This window comes from Natator depressus, chromosome 18 (assembly GCF_965152275.1).
Source record: "Natator depressus isolate rNatDep1 chromosome 18, rNatDep2.hap1, whole genome shotgun sequence".
NCBI classification, from domain to species: domain Eukaryota; kingdom Metazoa; phylum Chordata; order Testudines; family Cheloniidae; genus Natator; species Natator depressus.
This window is the reverse complement of record NC_134251.1, coordinates 3,715,898-3,735,044: the sequence shown is the minus strand read 5'-3', so window position 1 is coordinate 3,735,044 and position 19,147 is coordinate 3,715,898. Positions and strand designations below refer to the sequence as shown.

The window sequence follows — 19,147 nt, the reverse complement described above, 5'->3', positions numbered from 1 at the left end:
TGGACACAGTGATAATTCTACGGAAACACCCGGGTCATTGGTGGTACTGTGCAAACACCCAGCTTGTATAGTTCTTCCCTGCTGATAAAAACACCAGAGAGTTAGCTAATTTTTCCCAACTCCATTTGGTTGTGAATTTCTAAGCCTATTAAAATACTGAAGATGAAAACCAGACATTTGATTGGCGGCTGTAACTAGATGTGATTTGCCCGCAAATGTCCCAAAGGCTGCCATTAATTTATCCCCTTTGCTTTAATGAGAATTAAAACTTTCTATACTCAGATATTCTAAGCACAAGTTCTACCTTCCTGTTCCCATAATCTTACACTACTCTCCCCCCACTTTCTTCCAGGATCTGCCTTTAACATTAGTTGAGAGGCAGTCTTGTTGTCATGCTACGCTTAAGATTTAGTCCCTGGATGCACCATAAACCCCTGTTATTGGAAGCTTAGAATCTAGCTATAAAACTGTCAAAAAGAGGAGAGTCTTATCCTTGAACAACTGTCAACTGTATTGCTAACAATCTTTAGCTAATGGAATTTGGCAATTTGCAAACCCTACAAAGGTAAAAAACACAAGTTGGGAGTTCTAGATGTAGTTTTGGAAATTTCTGAAAACAGTGGGGTTAAACTGCTTTAAGGCCTCTTCATAACAGTCCTTGGAAACAAAAAGAGCATTATTAAAACTAAAAACCAAGCATTACAGTTTTTCACAGATAAATAAGAATTATTTTTACATCCTGAAATAGGGCTATTCTATGTCTTCCTTCCCTTAAGAATTCTCTGCACTTATTCTGCCTACATTCAAGATCTGACCAAAGGCCATTCAAGACAGTGGAAAATCTCCCACTGATTTTCATAGAGGGTCTGAGAGCCCCCCAAAGCGAGAATATTCCCACATCTTCTTCACTTTCAGGGGTAAACAGAGATCCTAAACCCCTTGACACCAGAAATCATCAGAACAGCAGAACAAAGCGGTTATGATCTGGGGGTTGAAGGGTGGGGTGGGGGGGAGAGAAGGTAACGGTACTTTCCAGGGTCCACCCACAACATATCTGCCCACTTGACATGAAAATGAGACACCCCTGTTAGTGGCTTGTGCGGGTGTTCAAAAGTGATGATATGGGATCTCTGGACTCCTTGATTTTAGTTCTTCCTCACTCAAGTTTGAATATACCACGGCTGAGCTCCTTGACAGGCAGGGGGCAAGAGGGTCAGAAAGAGAAAAATAAAGGGCCATATCTCCCAAGTTCACCCACTCAGGGTGCCAAAGTGAACTGCCACCATAGAACATGTAGCTCTGGAAGCAACGGGGTCTAGTGGTTAAGAAACTGGATTGAGGGATTGTCTACACAAGGAAATTTACTGGCATTATTTCTGTGTAAACTCCCCCTGTGGGCACACTTATTCCAGAATAAGAGTGTGCATACAGGGGGTTATACTGGTATAGCTGTATAATTATGCTGGTAAATTTTCCCCACAGTCCTGGGAGTGAGAAGACCTGGGTTGTAATTTTGTCTCTGCCACTGACCTGCTGGGTGACCTTAGGCAAATCCCTTCATCTCTGTGCTCCAGTTTCCTCCCATCCTCTGTCTGTCTTGTCTATTGAGCTTGTTGTCTCCTTGGGGCAGGGTCTGTCCCTGATTGGGTGCATGCAGCGCCCAGCACAAAACCGTCCTGATTGCACTTATTGCCAATAGGTGCTACTGGAATGTAAATGATACTGCATAAGCTCCTCATGGTGTGATTGTCCATTTTCTCACCTGCTTTGAGCAGTGACAGAGCAGTGCAAGGGTGGCATGTGAAGGATCCTCACTGGTGTGTCAGTCAGCACCTACTGAAATGAACTGGGCAACTCAGAGCTGCTGTTTCAGGCTCTCTGCAAACTCAGGCAGACATCTTCCTTTCAGCTGCACTCAGCTCACATTTTCAACATTTGCAGCTAGCCAGCGACTTTGAAGGCAGCTGAGATTCGAGAGCAAGAAGCCAGCTTAGGAAAGGTCCCGGGACAAGGGACCAGGGCACACTGGCCCAGTCCGAACCCCGCCAAGAACCAAGGGGCGCTAACCCTCCTCCCAGCCTTCCCGCTGGCAGGGCTCTGGCTCTCTCACTCCCCGCAGGATGAGGACCGGGGCTCTGGCCCGAACCCCAAGAGGGGGGCTGGCCACAGCGGCGAGCTGTGGAGAGACCCGCCGAGGAGCAGGGCTGGGACGAGGCACAGCCGACGCGCCGGCCCAGGTCGCCCCGTCCGGCTGGCTGCGCCGCCCGCAGCACTTCTCCGGAGCCGTCCCTGTCCCGCCCTGGGGGTGTCCCCGGCCTGCGGACCCGCCCAGGTAGCCGCATCCTGGGGCCGCCCCCGCTCCTCCTCCCGCCCCCGGCCCGCCCCCCGCTCGCTCTCCCCGCGGCTCCATCCTGCGATCGGCCGGCCGAGCTGACAGTCTGGCTCAGCGGTAGCCGCGGGCGCATCAGCCGGGCAGCGCCCCAGCTTTGCGCCGCACCTGCCCTGCCAGCTCCTGGGCGCCGAGGATCGGCTGCCCGGCGGGGCGCCCTGCAGCCCGGAGCAGGGGGTCGTCCCGCCGCCGCCGCCAGGGCTCCTGGCTCGGGCAGGGCAGCTGCCCCGCCGGCTCCCTGCCCGGCTGCCCTCCAGGATGAGCCCGCAGTACTCCCTGCGCTCCCTGCTGCTCGTCATCCTCGCCGCCTTCTCGGCCAACGCCAGCAACTGGCTGTAAGTGCGGGGCCGGGGAGCGGGGCTGGGGGCGGACCCGCCGCGGAGCAGGTGCCTCCGGGGCCGGCGGCTCCCTGCCCGGCGCCCCCGCGCTGGGCTCTGCGGGGGCGCCGAGAGGCTCCGAGCCGGGACCCTGCCCGCCCCGGGAGCCGAGCCGGCCGCTGCGGGGCAGGGGGTGTCAGTGCGGGCGGCACTTGCTCCGAGCCCTGCGGAGCCGAGTCCGCCTGGGAGCTCGCTGCCTTCAAGGTGCGGCGCCGGAGCCTGCCTGGCCCCACGCTTGGGGGGCGGGGAGTCCCTCTAGCCCTTTTGTTCCCTCCCTAGGGCTGGGATCTCCCCTGCGCCAAGCCGGCCGCCCCTCGTCTTCCCCACGGAGAAAATCCGAGGGGGCAACCGACTAACCCGCCGGGAGCGGGGCTGGCCGGGCTCGAGAAGTGACCCCCAGTGGCTGCGCACGGTGCTTCCTTTCTCTTGCTCCAGGCTCGGCAGCGAGGCGCTAGCTCGGCAGCGGGGCTCTACCTGATCAGCAGCTGCAGGCGCTGACATTGGCCGCCCGCCGCACTCAGCCCCTTTGCTTGCTTATCTGTCCCAGTCCCAGCATGACCCTCGTCTCCTGCGGCCGCCTCAGGCAGCACTACTCGCAGCCCTCCTGGGACCCCCCTTCCCCTCTGGGTGTGCTGGTGTCCTAACCAGTTAAAGAGCAGTACTGGTGTAGCCTGGGTTTCCATGGAGAGCAGGGGGTGCGGGAGGGTTTCTCCTTGTGGGGAGGAAAGAACAAATGCCCCCAGTGAAGTTGCCCTACATGTCCTCCCTGCTGTTGCTCTGAGGTCATGGCCTGCTTCCTGGGTTGCGGTGTGACTAACTGGGCTGAACTCCAGCACTTGTGTGCCCACAGAGGTGAGGCAGAGCTCTTCCCCTGAAGAATTATTATTTATTATTTAGGCTAGTTATAGTATAACTTTATGGAAGCAGAAGCTACATCTGCATTTGTTCTTAAGTTACTAATCTGTGTAGCACCAAGGCCCTGAGGTCAGAGCTCAGGTCAAAACGCAGCCTGGGTTTTGCTGCGGTTCTGATAAGCGAGGGAATGGCCGGGGACAGGATTTGGTGAAGTGGGGAGAGAGAAAATGGCAAAGTTACAAATCTACAGCCCAATTTAGCAGAAGTCTTTTCTCTTCCCCACCCTCAGGGCCTGTCTGCGCTGATAGACACTGGATCTCTCCTGGCCCTAGTTAGAAGAGTAGGGGTTTGCTTCCCCTCCTCCTTGCGTTCGCCACCTGGCTGGCACATGCTGCCCCAAAGCTCTGGAGATCAGTGGTGCTGTGGGGCTCTCTGGGATGAGGAGCTCTAGAAATGCAAATCCTGACGGTAGGATGTGGAGGAGCCCAGTTAGATTAGGAAGACCTGGAACAAACACTGAGATAACTTGTAAGGTAAACAAGGAGGGAAACTGCCACATGTTCTAGAAAATTCCACCAGAGCTTTGCCAAGGCTGAGGGAAGTGCTCCCTGAAACGGGCCCTTTGGGGGGGCTCTGCTGGGGGTGGGGTGGGGGAGGGGCAGCATCTTTCTCCAAACTTTGCATTAACTATCAGTTTGACTAATTGATTTCTTCTGGTGGGTGGGGAGGCTGCGGCTCCCAGCTTTTATCAGCCTCGGAGGCTGTGATTGAATTCTAATTAGAGCCCAGTTCAAGGGTTTAACAAATCTAGTCTCTGCAGCAGAGTGACTGTTGCACTGTCGATGGCTTGGGTCACCGCAGAGGCACAAGCCACCATGGCTACATTTACCACTCGTAGCATAACAATAAAGATGAAGGGCCAGTTTGCCTTTTCCTCTGCACCTGAATCTCCCATGGGCAGGAACAGGAGTGATGAGTGTTTCAGGAAAGGAGATTAATCTCCAGAGACATTAAATTTCAGCTACCACAGTGAATACCCAGTCAGCCACAGCACGTCTATGCCCCCCATTCCACTCTGTAGTCCACAGGTGCCAATGCTTTATCCCTTGTTTAAGCCAGTGGTGGCTGAGTGGTTTTTAGAGGATGCTACTCAGCCCAAGGAGACCAAGGTGCTGACCAGTCTGTGCCTGGAGTGGCCACTGTCATCCTTCAAATGGATGGATGAGAAGGGTGCTATAAAGGAGCCTGTTTGGGTCACATGGGATAAATTGTCCCATGCTCTATTACTGGGCTCCCCCTATTTTCCCTTGTCAGATGGAAAGAGTTTTGTGGCATGGGCCTCTTGCAAATGCTGGGTGGATTAGAGCAGACCACAAGGCGGCACTGCCTCACATTTGGTGAAGACATGTCATGGATCTCTGGTGGTGGTTTCTGCAGTGGACAGGACTGAAAGGGGAAGTACTGGCTGAGGATAGTGGCCCTACCAGGAACTTTGCAGAGGTGTTAGCCTGGCAAGCATCTGTGCTGGCTTTTGGGAAAAGGGGAAAATTCTGTAGATGGAATCATCTTAATATTTGGGGATTTTTACAGGGACTCTGAGCTCTCCAGCACTTCCAGGCTTCTCCCTGCACTCTGTTTTGATGCAGTACCAACAGAAACTGCTGAGCTAGGTTTCCCACACCCACCCAGCCATTTAGCCCATACACACAAGGTTACCAAAAATTGAAGGGGCCAGGGAATGTGTGGCTGTTTATCTGCCAGTGGGTGGGATTTCTGTGTAACAGGAAGGTTGTCGTTGTGTTGTAAAAGTAGATGTGTGTAAGAGGACGGCAGCGTGGAGATGCAGTGGTGGGAGTGGAGGCTGCTTTCCCCAAAGCTTTCTTCTGGACAAAGAGGGTTTGGCTCACAGGAATAGCGGGCAGGAGAAGTTGTGTTGTAACCAATGAAAATGGCCTCCAGCGAAACCACCCAGGGGAGTAAGACTCCCCCCCCCCCCCCATAAGGGTTGGCTGTACTGAGAGGGATTTCTACTGGCTGGGTGGGATTATGCATTAACTTGTGTATTTGTATTACAGCAAGGCTGAGAAATGCCTTATTATGATATGTAGTCCTGGTACCTAGGCCTCTATACACTGCGTGACTGGAGCTGAGCGTGTTGCAGCATTGCAGCCCACTTGGTTCATGTTTGAGAAAACCGAGCATAGGCGGCTTTAGCTGCCAGCGACTGGGGGCTTGTGTGCAACAGCTTGTACTTTCTAGGTTATAGTGGATCTTTCTAAGAGGATGGACATGTGGGGATGAAGCTCTGTGGGAGTGGAGGGCTCATTCCAAGCACTTACTTCCAGGCACCAATTCCAGCCAACAGTGTGGAGGGAAAGCAAGAGATTCATTTCACTGCTTTTGGAAGAAAAGAATGGAGTCTGGCATAACAAATGTAGCTAGTCCAATAAAAAGACAATCTACAACTTGGTGTTTTTATTCTTTGCCTATTGGACTCAGGCAAGTCCCACTCCTGACATCAAAAAGAAAGGGCTGCCCTCAGGCAGTAAACAGGGAAAGAAGGACCTGGGAGCTATCAGATAGTCTGAGAATGAGTATACCCTGCATGTTTCCTACATACCGTGTGTATTCTGTGCAGAGCTCTGTAGTGCTCTGCTTTATTGTAGGGTTGTGTCTTGCTTTAGGCCTGTGTATACTACATATATGTGTATGTACAGCACACATGGCCCATGTCCATTGCATTCAGCCTGGGCAGGCAGTGTGTGGCTCTTTTGGGTATGTGTGTTACCTTTATGCACAGATGTGTAGTGTTTGTGTGCATGTTTCTTTAGGCTTGTGTGTATGTTCAGTGGCACAGCTCTGTAGAGAGTTTGATTTTTCCAGAAACCTGCTGGATTAGTGATTAAGCTCAGCGAGCATTTCACAAGACAAGAGTTTTTTTCTAAAGCTTCTTTTAACCTGTTGGAACTCGCATTCCCCAAACGCTTCAGAGACAGGCAGCTTGTAACAGTTGAATTGGACATTTTCACAAACTCCTTGCTTTGCATGGAAGAGCTCTAAGGAGGTAGCTGCGGAAAGGCTGTTTAGATTGGTTTGTGTGCCAGTGTTTATGCGTTTTATAATCTGTAAAGGAGAAGCATCTTGGGATCTTCTGGAATGACTGACCTGCAGTCCCTCAGAGGGATCATTCTGCTACAGAGGCTTTCAGAGTTTGAAGGGAGCTTGAAAAATCTGATCATTGAACAAACCAAGATATCTGGCTAGAAAGTAAACCTCAGGCATATTTTGTCAGTCTCTGGATTTTGGGAGTTGCTGCTGGGTTTGCTGCATGTCCTGGAAATCTCTGTCCTTAAGCCATTTCCAGATTTGGAACTAGAAACTTTCTCCTTTTTGATAACACCTGTAGCCTTGCTTTTCCTCGACAATTCCAGGCTCAGTGGAAGCCTCATACTAAACCACTATACTGAAGTGAAAGGTCAGTTCCCAGTAGATCTGAGCCCCAGAGTGTGGGTATGTGCCAGGGGAAGAAAACATCTCCTTTTGGCCTCTGCGTGCCTCTCACAGTTGGCCAAACATTATCTCCAGCAGTGCTTAATTTGTGCAAGGGATGAGCCCTGGCACCTCACGGCTTGGCAGTTCATAGCCCTGGCACCTCTAGGCTTCCTGCATCAGTTATGAAAGTAAAAAAGGTTGTTTGAGCCCTGGCACCTCTTTCATTACAAATTAAGCCCTGATCTCCAGAGGAGCACAGAAGCTTGCTGCATGCATAGGCGTTTCACTCCTGGATAGTCCATGACTTGTGTTACTTTCCAACACATTGCATTGCAAGTGTTACTGTGACTGGCTTATAGGATTGAATTAAATTTTTGATTCATTGTGGTTTTGCGCTAAAATATTCCAAACCCTGCACCCTGTGCATGCACTCCAAAACATGGCTTGTACGTGCCAGGGCATTTTCTAGGTGGTGCAAATGGGATGCATGTGGCATTTTTCCAAAGGGGCGCTGACCCAAGCACTCAGCAGTGTACTAGCTGAGCACCTCTCCGAAGTGGGAGAGGATGGTCAGAGTTCTGACTCTAGGTGCGTGAATGAAATCATCACAGAACAACTTTGTTGGCAAGTTCCAATCTAACTGGGTAACCATAGCCAGTAAACTAACAGGCACTACAAAGCCTGGTTTCTCCTAACTCGGTATTTGACGCTATTGGCTTTTAAGATGTGACTGGTTGTTTGGATTATTAGGGCGACTTTCTTGAAGCTCTAGAAAAAAGATCCCTTGTGTGTGGAGAATCCTGGGCACCCACTCATCGTGAAACCATTAGCGACTGCCTTCATTTTCATGCCGTTATCCGGCTAAAACTGTGTTGGTCTCTGGGAGCTTTGCAGGAGGCTCTCCATGTGAGGTAAATATTCTGAGATGCGGTTAAGCTGCTGTATAGCAGGGTGTGCCGCCAGCAGCTCTTTAGCCCCTGTAAATAGGGGGTAGAGATGTGGCAGTAACATTTCCCTCTGGGCTGAGATTTGGCTTAAAGTGCCAGGAGCACAGTTGTTGGGGTTTTTTGTTTGTTTTGAGGGGGAGGAAGTGGGGAGGTGTTTAAACTTTAAGAAAGTGGATTTGACTGTTCAATGAATACCTAAAAATCTGTGACTTACAAAGTGAGGCTGGCTGGAAAGCTGGTCTCTGTGGTCTCATTCTGTTTGCGTTATAGGGCCAGAGAGGAAGGAATAATGCTTTGCATTTCTACAGCCCCTTTCATCCGGAGATCTCCCAGTGCTTTGCAAACACAGGACCTGATTCTCCTGTGCCTGGCTCCTCATCTCATGGACACCTTTGCAAAGTTGGTGTTGTGAGTGCAGAATTCTAATTTGGTAGCGCTTACTCTGATGGTGCTGGTGCAAATGGCTATCCATGGTGCAGGGCGATGGGGAACTGGGCCCTGTGTTGATAATTCTCTGTCTGGTTGGCTCTGCTTTTACAACTACCTTGATGTGGATGACCGAGTACTCTTCAGCTAGCAATTTCCCAGCTTTCTTCATAGCAGCAAGAGGCCCTGATTCTCAGGTCTGGCTAAAATCCACTCATGGATTTTACCTTTACATCATCCTTGTGGCTCTAGATTTTTCAGCCCAGCTGTGGCCTGGTCCAGTCCCTGGTATAGAGCAGCCCTAAGGTGTACTAACTGATGTCTGGCTGCCGAGAGCCCCAAGGTGCTGGCTGATCTGCGCAAGTGGGAATGGCTGAAACATAGAGGCATTCTTGCCATGTCCCCTTTCCCCTGGCCACTCTCCCTGTTCCAGACCTTACATAGTGGACACTCCCAGGTAGCCAGCCTATGGCAGCACAAAACAGACAGACCAACACTGCAAGGTAGACCCACAGTCTCTTTGCATACTGAACATCTTGTTGTGAGCGCTGTCCTGGAGGCAGAATGAATGGCTGACTAGGAGTATTCCGGGAGAGGAGAGATTTGAGGACCCAGATTTGGGAACAAATTTGGTGAGTGGGGTGGGGAGCTCCCTTGCGCTGCCCCAGGGTTCCTTTGGAGACCCACCATCAATGCTTTGTCACTTCATATTTTGCTCTCTAATCCTGAGGGAGGCATTGCAGCAAGCTCTCCCCAGAGTCTTATGCAGGTGGGGACATCCTTCCATGGAGGGCAAGAGGAGGAAGAGCTAAAAGCTACAACTTATTCTGTAGGACATTTGTATTTCAAAATAGATTAAAAAATATTGCAACAGTTTACGACAAGCCCAGCCAGCTTTAGTTCCCCCCTCGCCCCCCCCCCCCAAAAAAAAAACCAAACAACAAGCGAGTGGCTTAAAGGTTTGTATCTTGGTGGCAGAAAAAACATTTTGAAATCTCCCAGACTTTGGAATTAGCTGGGATGGGCAAGGCCCTGATCTCGGGCTCCTTTTAAAAGCTAGTAATGCCATAAATAATCGGGTCCTAGCTGGCCGGGAATCTCCAGGACTAAGTTTGTCAGGACACAGGAGGTAAATTGATCAGTAATATTCAGATAGCTAGTGATGGTGAGCGTCCTTATTTGGGGCTTTTTGAGCAGGTGGTCCCTGGTGGCTAGTGGCATGCCGGAACCACCCTGAATCTGGGTGTGAAGGAGGGTATCTGAGAAATGAAACTGGAATAGAAAGTGCTGCCTCCCAGGCTGAGAAGGGGAAGGTTCCTGTGAGCTCCAAGGCCAAAACAATGGTAAGGAAAATGGACTTCTGTCTGCCTCGTTCCTGGAACTGCCTGTGATGCTGGTTTCTGAGCCTATAATGGACCCTGCAGTTATCTGAGCCTGTGATGGACTGTTACAGTTGCTGCTCTTTGTGTCATTCAGCTATAGGAGTGTCACGTGTGCTGGACAATTTTTATAGTGCGGGTGCTGGAAGCCATTGAACCAAACTGTAAACCCTGTATATGAAGGATTCAAGACAGGGGGTGCTGCAGGGCCCCTCCCTCTCCCCCCCCCCCCCATTCCTGCATCTCTGGTTCATTGTCATCCCCTTCACTAACTTGTCTTGGATGGCATACGTGGAAGCAGTCTATTGACTTCCTTAAGTGATAAAAGTGCCAGACAAACTCAAGAATCTGTTTCTGGCATGTTTTCGTATGTTTTCACCAAGGCAGGTTCACTGACTTCCATGGTATTTTGTGGATATTTTTAAGCCTTGGATCCTGGAATCATGTGAATACAAGAGAATCTCAGCTTTCACTTAAAAAGTTTCTAGTCCTCTTCGTTTCAGAGAGAAGCTTGAAAACATGACTCAAGTGGTCCCTAAAGGCTCAATCCAGAAGGCAAATAAACCCCCCCAAATATGCTAGTTTTTATAAAAATCTGATGACCCAGGGGACCCTGACTCAGGATTTTTAGACGCTCGGGTTGGCAATATTTACGGCTGTAAGAAAATTGTGGGCAGTGGTTTTGTGGTGGCAACTGCAACTTTTAGCAGACACAGCAACTTCTTAGAGTTGCTGCAGACTTCAGAACGGCCAGCACTTGGATGCTACAGCCAACAGAGGAGCAGTTCCTCTTCACGTGTTGAGGAAGATACAGTGAAGAGTTAATATTGTGAGTTTTTGCATTTATATTCAGTTAAACCAGTTCATGAACTCCTGTAAGTTCTGTGCAAGTTAGTGCCGCCCCTGGGGTCTTGTCGGCCTGCCAGTGTGCACATTGGGGTAATGGCATTGTAAAGTTGGACTCTCTTGCAATGTTTCCTGATTTGAAGGTTGAGCAACAAGATCGAGTCAGTGCCAATGGCACTTTTCTCCTTTAGAATAATAGCAATTGGACCATATTCAGCACTGCATGACAGGCTTGTGACAGTGTCAGCAGCACATAGAGAGTCAGCAGTGACAGCATTTCTCAGACTCTGTGACTGTTGTGGCAAAGAAACCTTGGCACAGAGCAGTATGTGTGGCAGGAAACGTCTGTGTGCCAGCAGGCAGCAATAGGTTTGCAAGGTGTGCAGCAGTGCCATAGTACAGAGCAGTGTTTCCCAGAGTTGTGCCTCCCCCAGTGGGTCTGGGGAAGGTTCTAGGTGGGTCGTGGGCCTGCACGAGAGTGAGTTTGTCCTGCACTCACCCTGCAGCAGTGGCTCCTATCCCATGGGGCTGGCTCCCTGCTCCGGCGTTGTGACAGGTTTGGTCTGGCTGATCCCCTGTTGTGATGGGGAGTGGGACAGTTAGCTAGGCCAAATTTGAGGAGTGGTGCTGTGACTGGCATGCGAGGGCAGGTGACGAGTGTGAAGCCTAGTGTGGCAGAAGCTTGTAATCGTGTGGAAGTGTCACACTGAGAGACTGACTTGGTCACTTTTAACTAGAGGTGGAAATTGGGAGCTGAAAAGCAAAGCCAAGAGAAGAACAAATGTGTGGCTGATGTGACAGGAAGATCAAGATATAGAGACATCCTAGTCTAATGCCCGAAACAGAATTATTCAAAGAATCAATTCAGGGACAACGCTTTCCATTGCATCCGATGAAGTGAGCTGTAGCTCACGAAAGCTCATGCTCAAATAAATTGGTTAGTCTCTAAGGTGCCACAAGTCCTCCTTTTCTTTTTTCATTAAAAAACAGTTACAGAAAACAGTGTCTGACTAGCGGGAGATGGCAAAGGGCCTCTCTAGGTAGGATGCATAGTGAGATGTTGCCACAGAGCCATGAATGACAAATGGCCATGGGTGAAAGCTCCCAGACTTAGGCAGATGCTTGATGTATTGTATCCACCTCCGACAGATCCCTGGGTTTTGTACTCCCTGCTCTGGCAGCACACGAGCTGATTGTGCTAATCAAGGATTGCTGAATTGTGTTAGTGCATGACATGGTATGTCTGTGCAGTAGCATAGAGGTATTGCAACATGCCCCATATTGTGCAATGCATTTACTGCTACACCACTGCAGAGTTCGTGAGTGGGCTGACAGACGCTGGAGGTGTGCGGCATCACTGGCTGGGCAGTGACAGTAGTGCAGTGTGTGGCAGTGCAGAAGTACATGAATGTACCTAAGGAGTGTGCAGAATACAAATGTGAGCTCTTCAGCTGTTCACAAGGACATTCTCCTCAGGCCTTGAGCTGACAGTGGAGAGAGGGCAATCAGGAAACCACAGGAAGTGGATTCCCTTCTCCATGTCCTGTAATTCACTCCTGAAAGAGTCATGGGGGGTGGGGGATTGCTCCAGCCCCTTCTCCCTGGGTGGGAATGAGAGAATCGTCAAATTGCCCCTCTTCCTTCCAGGTGCATCCAGTCAGGACCTTTCTCTCCTTCTGGCAGCAATGCTGTGAGGTCCTTTCCCCTTCCTGGGGAGCCTCCCCTTTCTCCCAGGAAACCGCTCTGCTTGTGGCAGGTCCTGGGGAAGAGGGGTAAACCCCCTGTGTCCTAGAAGAACCGGATGCCAAGGTGGGGAGATATCTCTCTCTGTGGAGGAGAGAGCTCCTTCTGCTCTGTGCAGATGCTGGGGTGGGGGCTAAGGTTAACTTCCCCCCCTCGCCAGCTCCGACAGCCTCTGGGGCTGCTCCAGTCACGCTTCTTTGATTCTAGAGGCCAAAGTCTCGGTCTCTCCCCTGCATTCCATGAGGCATCATCCCTGAGGCATAAACACCTCCCTGCTCCCCAGTGCTGCTGCTGCTTCTCCCCACAGCGACCATCTGCTACCTAGCCCTCAGGCTCCAGCGTCCTGTCCGACTCGTCTCAGTTACAGCAAGAGCTTAAAGAAGCTCCATCTATCGAGTTTAGCCAAGAGAAGGGTCAGAGGTGACCTGAGCAAGCTGTAGGTACATTGGGAGAAGATTTCTGATGGCAAAAGCCTCTTGAATCTAGCAAACAAAGGCAGAACAAGAACCAGTGGCTGGAAGCTGAAGCTAGATGCGTTCAGACTGGCGATAGGGGCAGATCTTTAACTGGGAGGGTAATTAACCATTGGAACAGCTTTGCCGGCAATGTGGTAGAGTCTCCATCGCTTTAAGTCAAGATGGGACATCACTGTCTCAAATATCAAATTGAGCTAGAGCAGAAGTTCTGGGCTTGATGCAGGAATTGCTAAGTGAGAAATTCTCTGGTGTGCGCTATACAGGAGGCCAGATTAGATGATCTTAATGGCTCCTTACGCCTTCAAAGTTGTGACTTGCCCTTTTTAAACTCACACAAATCAATGTAAGAGAGACTGCTTGAAACGGTCACTTTCAGAGGGCCTCAACCTTTTATAGCAGTGTGACTGTGTCTCATCATGTGCTGTAGTCCAGGAGGATGAGAGTGGTTGCGTGGATGCGATAGTTAGGCAGAAGGGGCCATAGTCAGTGTAACACAGGCCATTGTCTAAACAGAGGGCAGCTTTTGTGCTATGGCCAGAGTGAAAACCAGCCTGGTGCAGGTTGTTGTGTGCAAGGTCACATGGGAGATTAGAAAAGGCACCTTTCTCCAGCATTTTGCAGAGTGGGGTGGATGGAAATAGGGCAGTGACTAAAGAAGGTGTCTGAGTCAAGGAGAGCAGAACAATTCAACCAAAACCAATCCTAGGCCCCATCTAATCCCAGCCAATGCTTTCCATTGTACACTTACTAGTGTTTTGCCCAGTCTTTTAAAAAGTTCTGGCCGCCTGGTCTGCTTCCCCTGCCCTAGGCGAACTGTTCCACAGTCTAACGAAGCTCACTGTCGGGGGTCTTTCAGACTGAGGTTTCTGTTTAATTCTAAACCAAATTATACATTCTTTATTTAACTCTTAATCGTTCCTCGATCCATCCACCCTTCTGCTAATTTCCGTGACTCTTTGGAGCGCCCTCCAGTGTGTTGGTATGTTTCTGGAAATAAGGTCTGGTGGCGCTAGAATCACAGAGATGGCCCCGTGCTCATTCACTACAGTAGTCACAGAACAAGAACATCAGAGGCACCAACACACCCAGAATAGATATGTTTAAAAATCCAAATGGCTTCTTCTCTGCAAGACACTTGATATGTCTTCCCTGATCTCTGCCTTTATTGAACATCTCAATTGCTCAGATTCTCAGTAGTGGGAAATGCAGAGGTTTATCTCCCCTAATTTCTGTTTTATCTGCCAACCTGTATGGCTTTCTCTGTCTTGTTCTTGCTCCTGGAAACTCTCCCCTGAAGTTGCTATTATCCTTGGGAATATTTTAAATAAAAACAAGATTAATTTTTAAAAGAGCCCTAAGGTTAGGAGGGATCTTGCAGCATTGCAGACAAAACAATTGCAGAGGAGATGAGTTGCAGACGTTTTTAAATTGTGAGATTTGGCCTAGTCTAAACACAAAGTTGTACCGATATACCTAAGGTGTGTCTTTATACTGCCTTAGTTAAACCAATGCAACTTTTGTGTAGAAGAGACCTTTTTGGTTTTTAAACAGGGAACTACAGTTGTGGACAAATTCCTGAGACATAAAGGCTAAAGGAAAGAAGAGTAACAGGTATACACTGCAAGTGACAGTGTCACTAAAAGAAAGCCAGTCCACTACAAATGAACCATGGGACTAATTGGCTCCTTTGCTATGTTCTAGACCCAATATGAGAAAGGAAGGAAAATACCTATCTAAAGTAGGATGTAATGCCTTCTCTGTGGGGCCTTGCTGTTTGCTTATTGTGCTGAGGGACTTTGTAGAGGAATAGTTCCAATGGAAACAGTCAATATGTAGGTGGGGAGAACTTTAAGGAAAGTTTGAGAGACTCTGGTTCTGATTCTGGGCCATCTTCTAGCCCTGGAAGGGCTTCCAGGTGGTTACTTGGGGAAATAGTTTGAAGCAGAAGTGACTTAAAGAGTCCCTTACTTTGGGAATCAAATGATGCTTGGGTTATGCATTTTCTTCTTCATGGTCCACAAAAGCCCAGCACCTGTACTCCGGTGGGTCAGTTTACCCAGGGGAATTTGACTTTCTGATCTTCATAGGATCTATTTGCTAATTGGATCCCTAGACACATCTTACTGGAAAGGAAATTCATAGATTCCAAGGCCAGAAGGGACAATTATGATCATCTAGCTTGGCCTCTGTATAACACAAGCCAGAGAACTGCCCCAAAATAATTCCTAGAGCAGGTCTTTTAGAATGAGATCCAATCTTGATTTCAAAATTGTAGGTAATGGAGAATCTATGACAAACCTTAATAAATTGTGACAATGGTTAATTATTCTCACAGTTAAAAATTTACACCTTATTTCTAGTCTGAATTTGTCTAGCTTCAACTTCCAGCCATTGGATTGTATTACATATTTGTCTGTTAGACTGAAGAACAATTATGAAATATTTGTTCCCCATATTGGGTACTTACAGACTGTAATAAAGTCATGCCTTAATCTTCTCTTTGTTAAACTCAGTAGATGGAGTTCTTTGAGTCTATCACTGTAATGCAGGTTTTCTAATCATTTAATCATTCTCATGGCTCTTCTCTGAACCCCCTCCAATTTATAAACATCCTTCTTGAATTGGGGGCACAAGAACCGGACACATTATTCCAGCAGCAGTCTCACCAGTACCAAATCCAGAGGTAAAATAATCTCTAACTACTCAAGATTCCCCTGTTTATGCATCCCTGAATCCCACTGGCTGCAGCGTCGCACTGGGAGCTCAGGTTCAGCTAACTATCCGCCATGACCCCCAAATCTTTATCCGAGTCATCGCCTGTCAGGATAGAGTCCCCCATCCTGTAAGTATGGCCTACATTCTTTATTCCTAGATGTATACATTTACATTTTGTGTATTAAAATGCATATTGTTCGCTTGCACCGACTTTACCAAATGGCCCAGATCATTCTGAATCAGTGACCTGGCATCTTCATTATTTACCAGTTCCCCAGTTTTTGTGTCATCTGCAAACTTTATCATTGACAGTTTTATGTTTTCTTAAGACATTGATACAAATATGAAATAGCATAGGGCCAAGAACTGATCCCTGTGGGACCCCACTGGAAACACACCCACTCAGTGACAATTCCACATATACAATTATATACTGAGACCTGTCAGTTATCCAGTTTTTATTCCATTTAATGTGTGATATCTTAATTTCATATTCTATTTTTTTAATCAAAATGTCGTGAAGTGTAAGTATATTACATCACCTTTATCAATCAAACTTGTAATCTCATCAAAAAAAGAGATTGCTAGTTTGGCAGGTTCTATTAATTACATTACCCTCCTTTAATTCTTTGTTAGTTAAGTCCCATATCAGCCACTCCACTCTCTTGTCTGGGACCAATGTCAGGCCGACAGGCCTATAACTACCCAGGTCCTTCCATCTCGACTGAGTTTTAGTTGTGGGTTTGCTGTCTGGCATTGCCCAGTGGGACTGGCCTTGTACGTAGAGGGGTTCTCTGAAGACTTAAGTAGTTTGCCTCAATTTGTCACATGTTGAAGGGATGAGGCAGCCATTGGTCAGCGTGCTGGCTCTTGCCCTCTGAAAGTATGCTTCTCGTTCCTGGCCCAGCAGTCTCCAGTACAATTGCATGCCAGGTTTAGGAGCCCAGGGTCTTGAAACTAACCCTATAGACTTGAGAATTGGCAGGCCAGTGCAACTGGAGTTGAGCTGGAAGACAGTAGGAGAAGGTACAATGGTCTACAGCAAAAGAAGGGAAATTCTGTGGTGTTTTGCAGACAGCTATTGGCAGTAAAAGCAATTGTGTGGTGGAACAGACTGCAAGGCAGGCTGTCTAGTCATGAGCACTGCAGCAGAGCATGTTAGGTATGGTACTGGTGGGAATGAGGGGTGGAAAGTGGTCCTACAGAATGCAGGCATTGGAGTGATTTGCTCCTGCAGCCTTAGCTTGTGCATGTCAAAAGGGAAACGACTGTCTAATGCCAAAATAAAAAATGCTACAACAGTGTCCCTTTTAAGGGCCAGATGGAATGGTGGAGCCCAAAGTTTCCATGGTCACAGTGAGGGGAAGCTGGCAAGATGAGTATGCCTCAGCCCAGGGCCTAAGGCAGCTTGGTCCCCACCTCAAAATGGTTTAGAAATGCTCTGTAGCCTCCACTGGGACGAGGGCTGATGCGCCACAAAATGTAGGCATGAAACCTGGAGCTCTGTGACCATGGGAATGTGTGGTGGGAACAGCCCCAGAGATGGCGGATGGGGGACTGCCCTCTTCTCCTAGAGACAGGGAGGAAGAGGGGATATTTACCTGCTTCCCCTCCTAACCTGTGCCTGCCAAGGATCAGGAGGAGAGCAATGTGAGATGCACCTATTTTTCTTCTTCCACCTCAGGGGAGAGAGGAGCCTGTGCCAGGGCCAACATCTCTCATTCAGCTTTGTCTATATGGAGCCATAGAAGTTTCCCGATGCTTGTGGGTGCTGACTGCACCCGTGCCTGACGCATGCCATGCTTTGCTGGCCATGTAACTTCTCCTCCCACTGACTGTGGTAATCACCCATCAGCAGTCACCGGTCTCTGCAGTTCCTCTCTAGTAGGGTGATGCAAAATGGCCCTTTGGCCTCGCTGCCGGGCTCCAGAAAGCAGCACTCAGCCTGCTCCCAAGTCTCGTCTCGCCGCTCCCCCATCCGTGGCTGGCCACGCAGCTGAAGCCTGGCTTTTTCTGTAATGGCAATACCCAGAATGCTTTGTATGCAAAAGACAGGACAGGAGTGGAGTGGGATGGAATACAAGGAGACCACCCCCGGATGCTAAAAGGCAGAGTAGGGCTGCTCTCCGGTCCCTGAGCACAGAGGCAGAAGGGGAGTAAGAGCTGGAGGGTATCCCTGAATTTATGTTGGAGAGGGAGGCTGGAGAGCTTGTCAGGCTGGAGTCAAAGCAGGGGAGGCTAGAAAGATCAGAGCGGCCTGCAGAGATGGACATGAGCTGAGTAGGCAAAGGCATCCCCAGTTCAACCAACTTAGCTCGCATAACCCACCCCATCTCGTAGCTGTGATGCGATGGAGACTTTCCTGGCGCCCCAGAACATTGCTCTGTCATGACCCCCCAGAGCCCAGCCCTGACAGGAAACAAGTGATTCCAGAAACTTCTTACTGAAATGTATGTGTTTGGTTTAGTTCTCAAGAGGGGAGGCTGTTTCCCCTGGGAAGAGGCCCCTAAGCTATCTGGAAAAGTGACTGGGCTGTACACATCCACAGCTGAAGCCATGGTTACTTGCCATAGGCCCACGTAACTTGTGGCTGCTGGGGTTGTGCGGTGTGATTCAGGACACCGGTTTGAAGTTATAGAAAGAAGTGCTCTGTTGTCTCCTGTCGGCAGACCTTCTCCTTGGCTTCCAAGAGGCCCCCTAGTGGACTGTCTGTGGTAGTAGCTCAAAGCACCACACTTCACGACTCCCCTCCTTCCAAAGAGAGCAAGATGTTTTTGTCATGTTTATCTCTTCAGTTTCTCTGTCTGGTTTCTTGGGGACTGTCTTGCGCTTTGGCAAGGATTTTTTGTTGCATCAGTGACCTGGCTGGACTCCTTCAGCAACAGATCTGGTGCTATAGCGAGGTCTCCTGAAAGAGCTACAGGAGGAGATGCGTTTGGAAACCAGGTTCTGTGTAACAGTAGGTGAGGCCACCCTTAATAGATCAGGCCCATGTTACATTGGCAGTCTGTGCTGTCGCCAGCAGCAGGGGTGCATGCTTGTGTCTATGTGCTGTGCATGGAGCAGTGCTGAACAGCATTGAGGGGTGGGTGCATAGACATGGTGAGTGGCAATGGAGGCATGTGGCTAGCCCCCATGGGTGAGCGTTCTGGATAGCTTCACCCAGCCTGTGTGTCTTGTGTATCAAGTTAACAGCTCCTCTCTCAGTGATGGATGCAGTTCTCTGAAACAACATCTTTTGTCTTCGTTTTATCTTCTTAAACAGTAATAAGTATTTGTTTGGGAAGCGTCTTATCTGGAGCATCTGCTTGGAAAGGTTTGAAAGGGCCCTGTCACGCTTCTCTTCCTACGCTGCTTTGAATTTCTGACTCCCCATCGCCTGGAGAATTCTGCTGAGCTAGAAAGAACATTGGGTCTCTGAAGTAATTTTCTCCTCTCCCATTTGCCAAATAGAGTTTTCCCATATTCTGAACAGAGCTGACACTAACATGGCTGCCTCCAG

The 19,147-nt window shown here is 49.2% G+C and overlaps 1 protein-coding gene across 2 annotated transcripts in view; it reads left to right on the top strand.

The window, feature by feature from the left end:
* The first annotated feature begins 2,577 nt into the window (after positions 1 to 2,577).
* Positions 2,578 to 19,147, top strand: part of WNT4 (Wnt family member 4) — a 28,494-nt gene continuing 11,924 nt past the window's right edge. The window contains exon 1 of one of the 2 annotated variants that reach the window (XM_074975414.1): positions 2,578 to 2,724. In XM_074975414.1, the coding sequence (XP_074831515.1) occupies positions 2,648 to 2,724 (77 nt within the window). In that variant the 5' untranslated portion in view covers positions 2,578 to 2,647. The remainder of the gene's footprint in view (positions 2,725 to 19,147) is intronic. The other variant, XM_074975415.1, reaches the window with a different exon arrangement.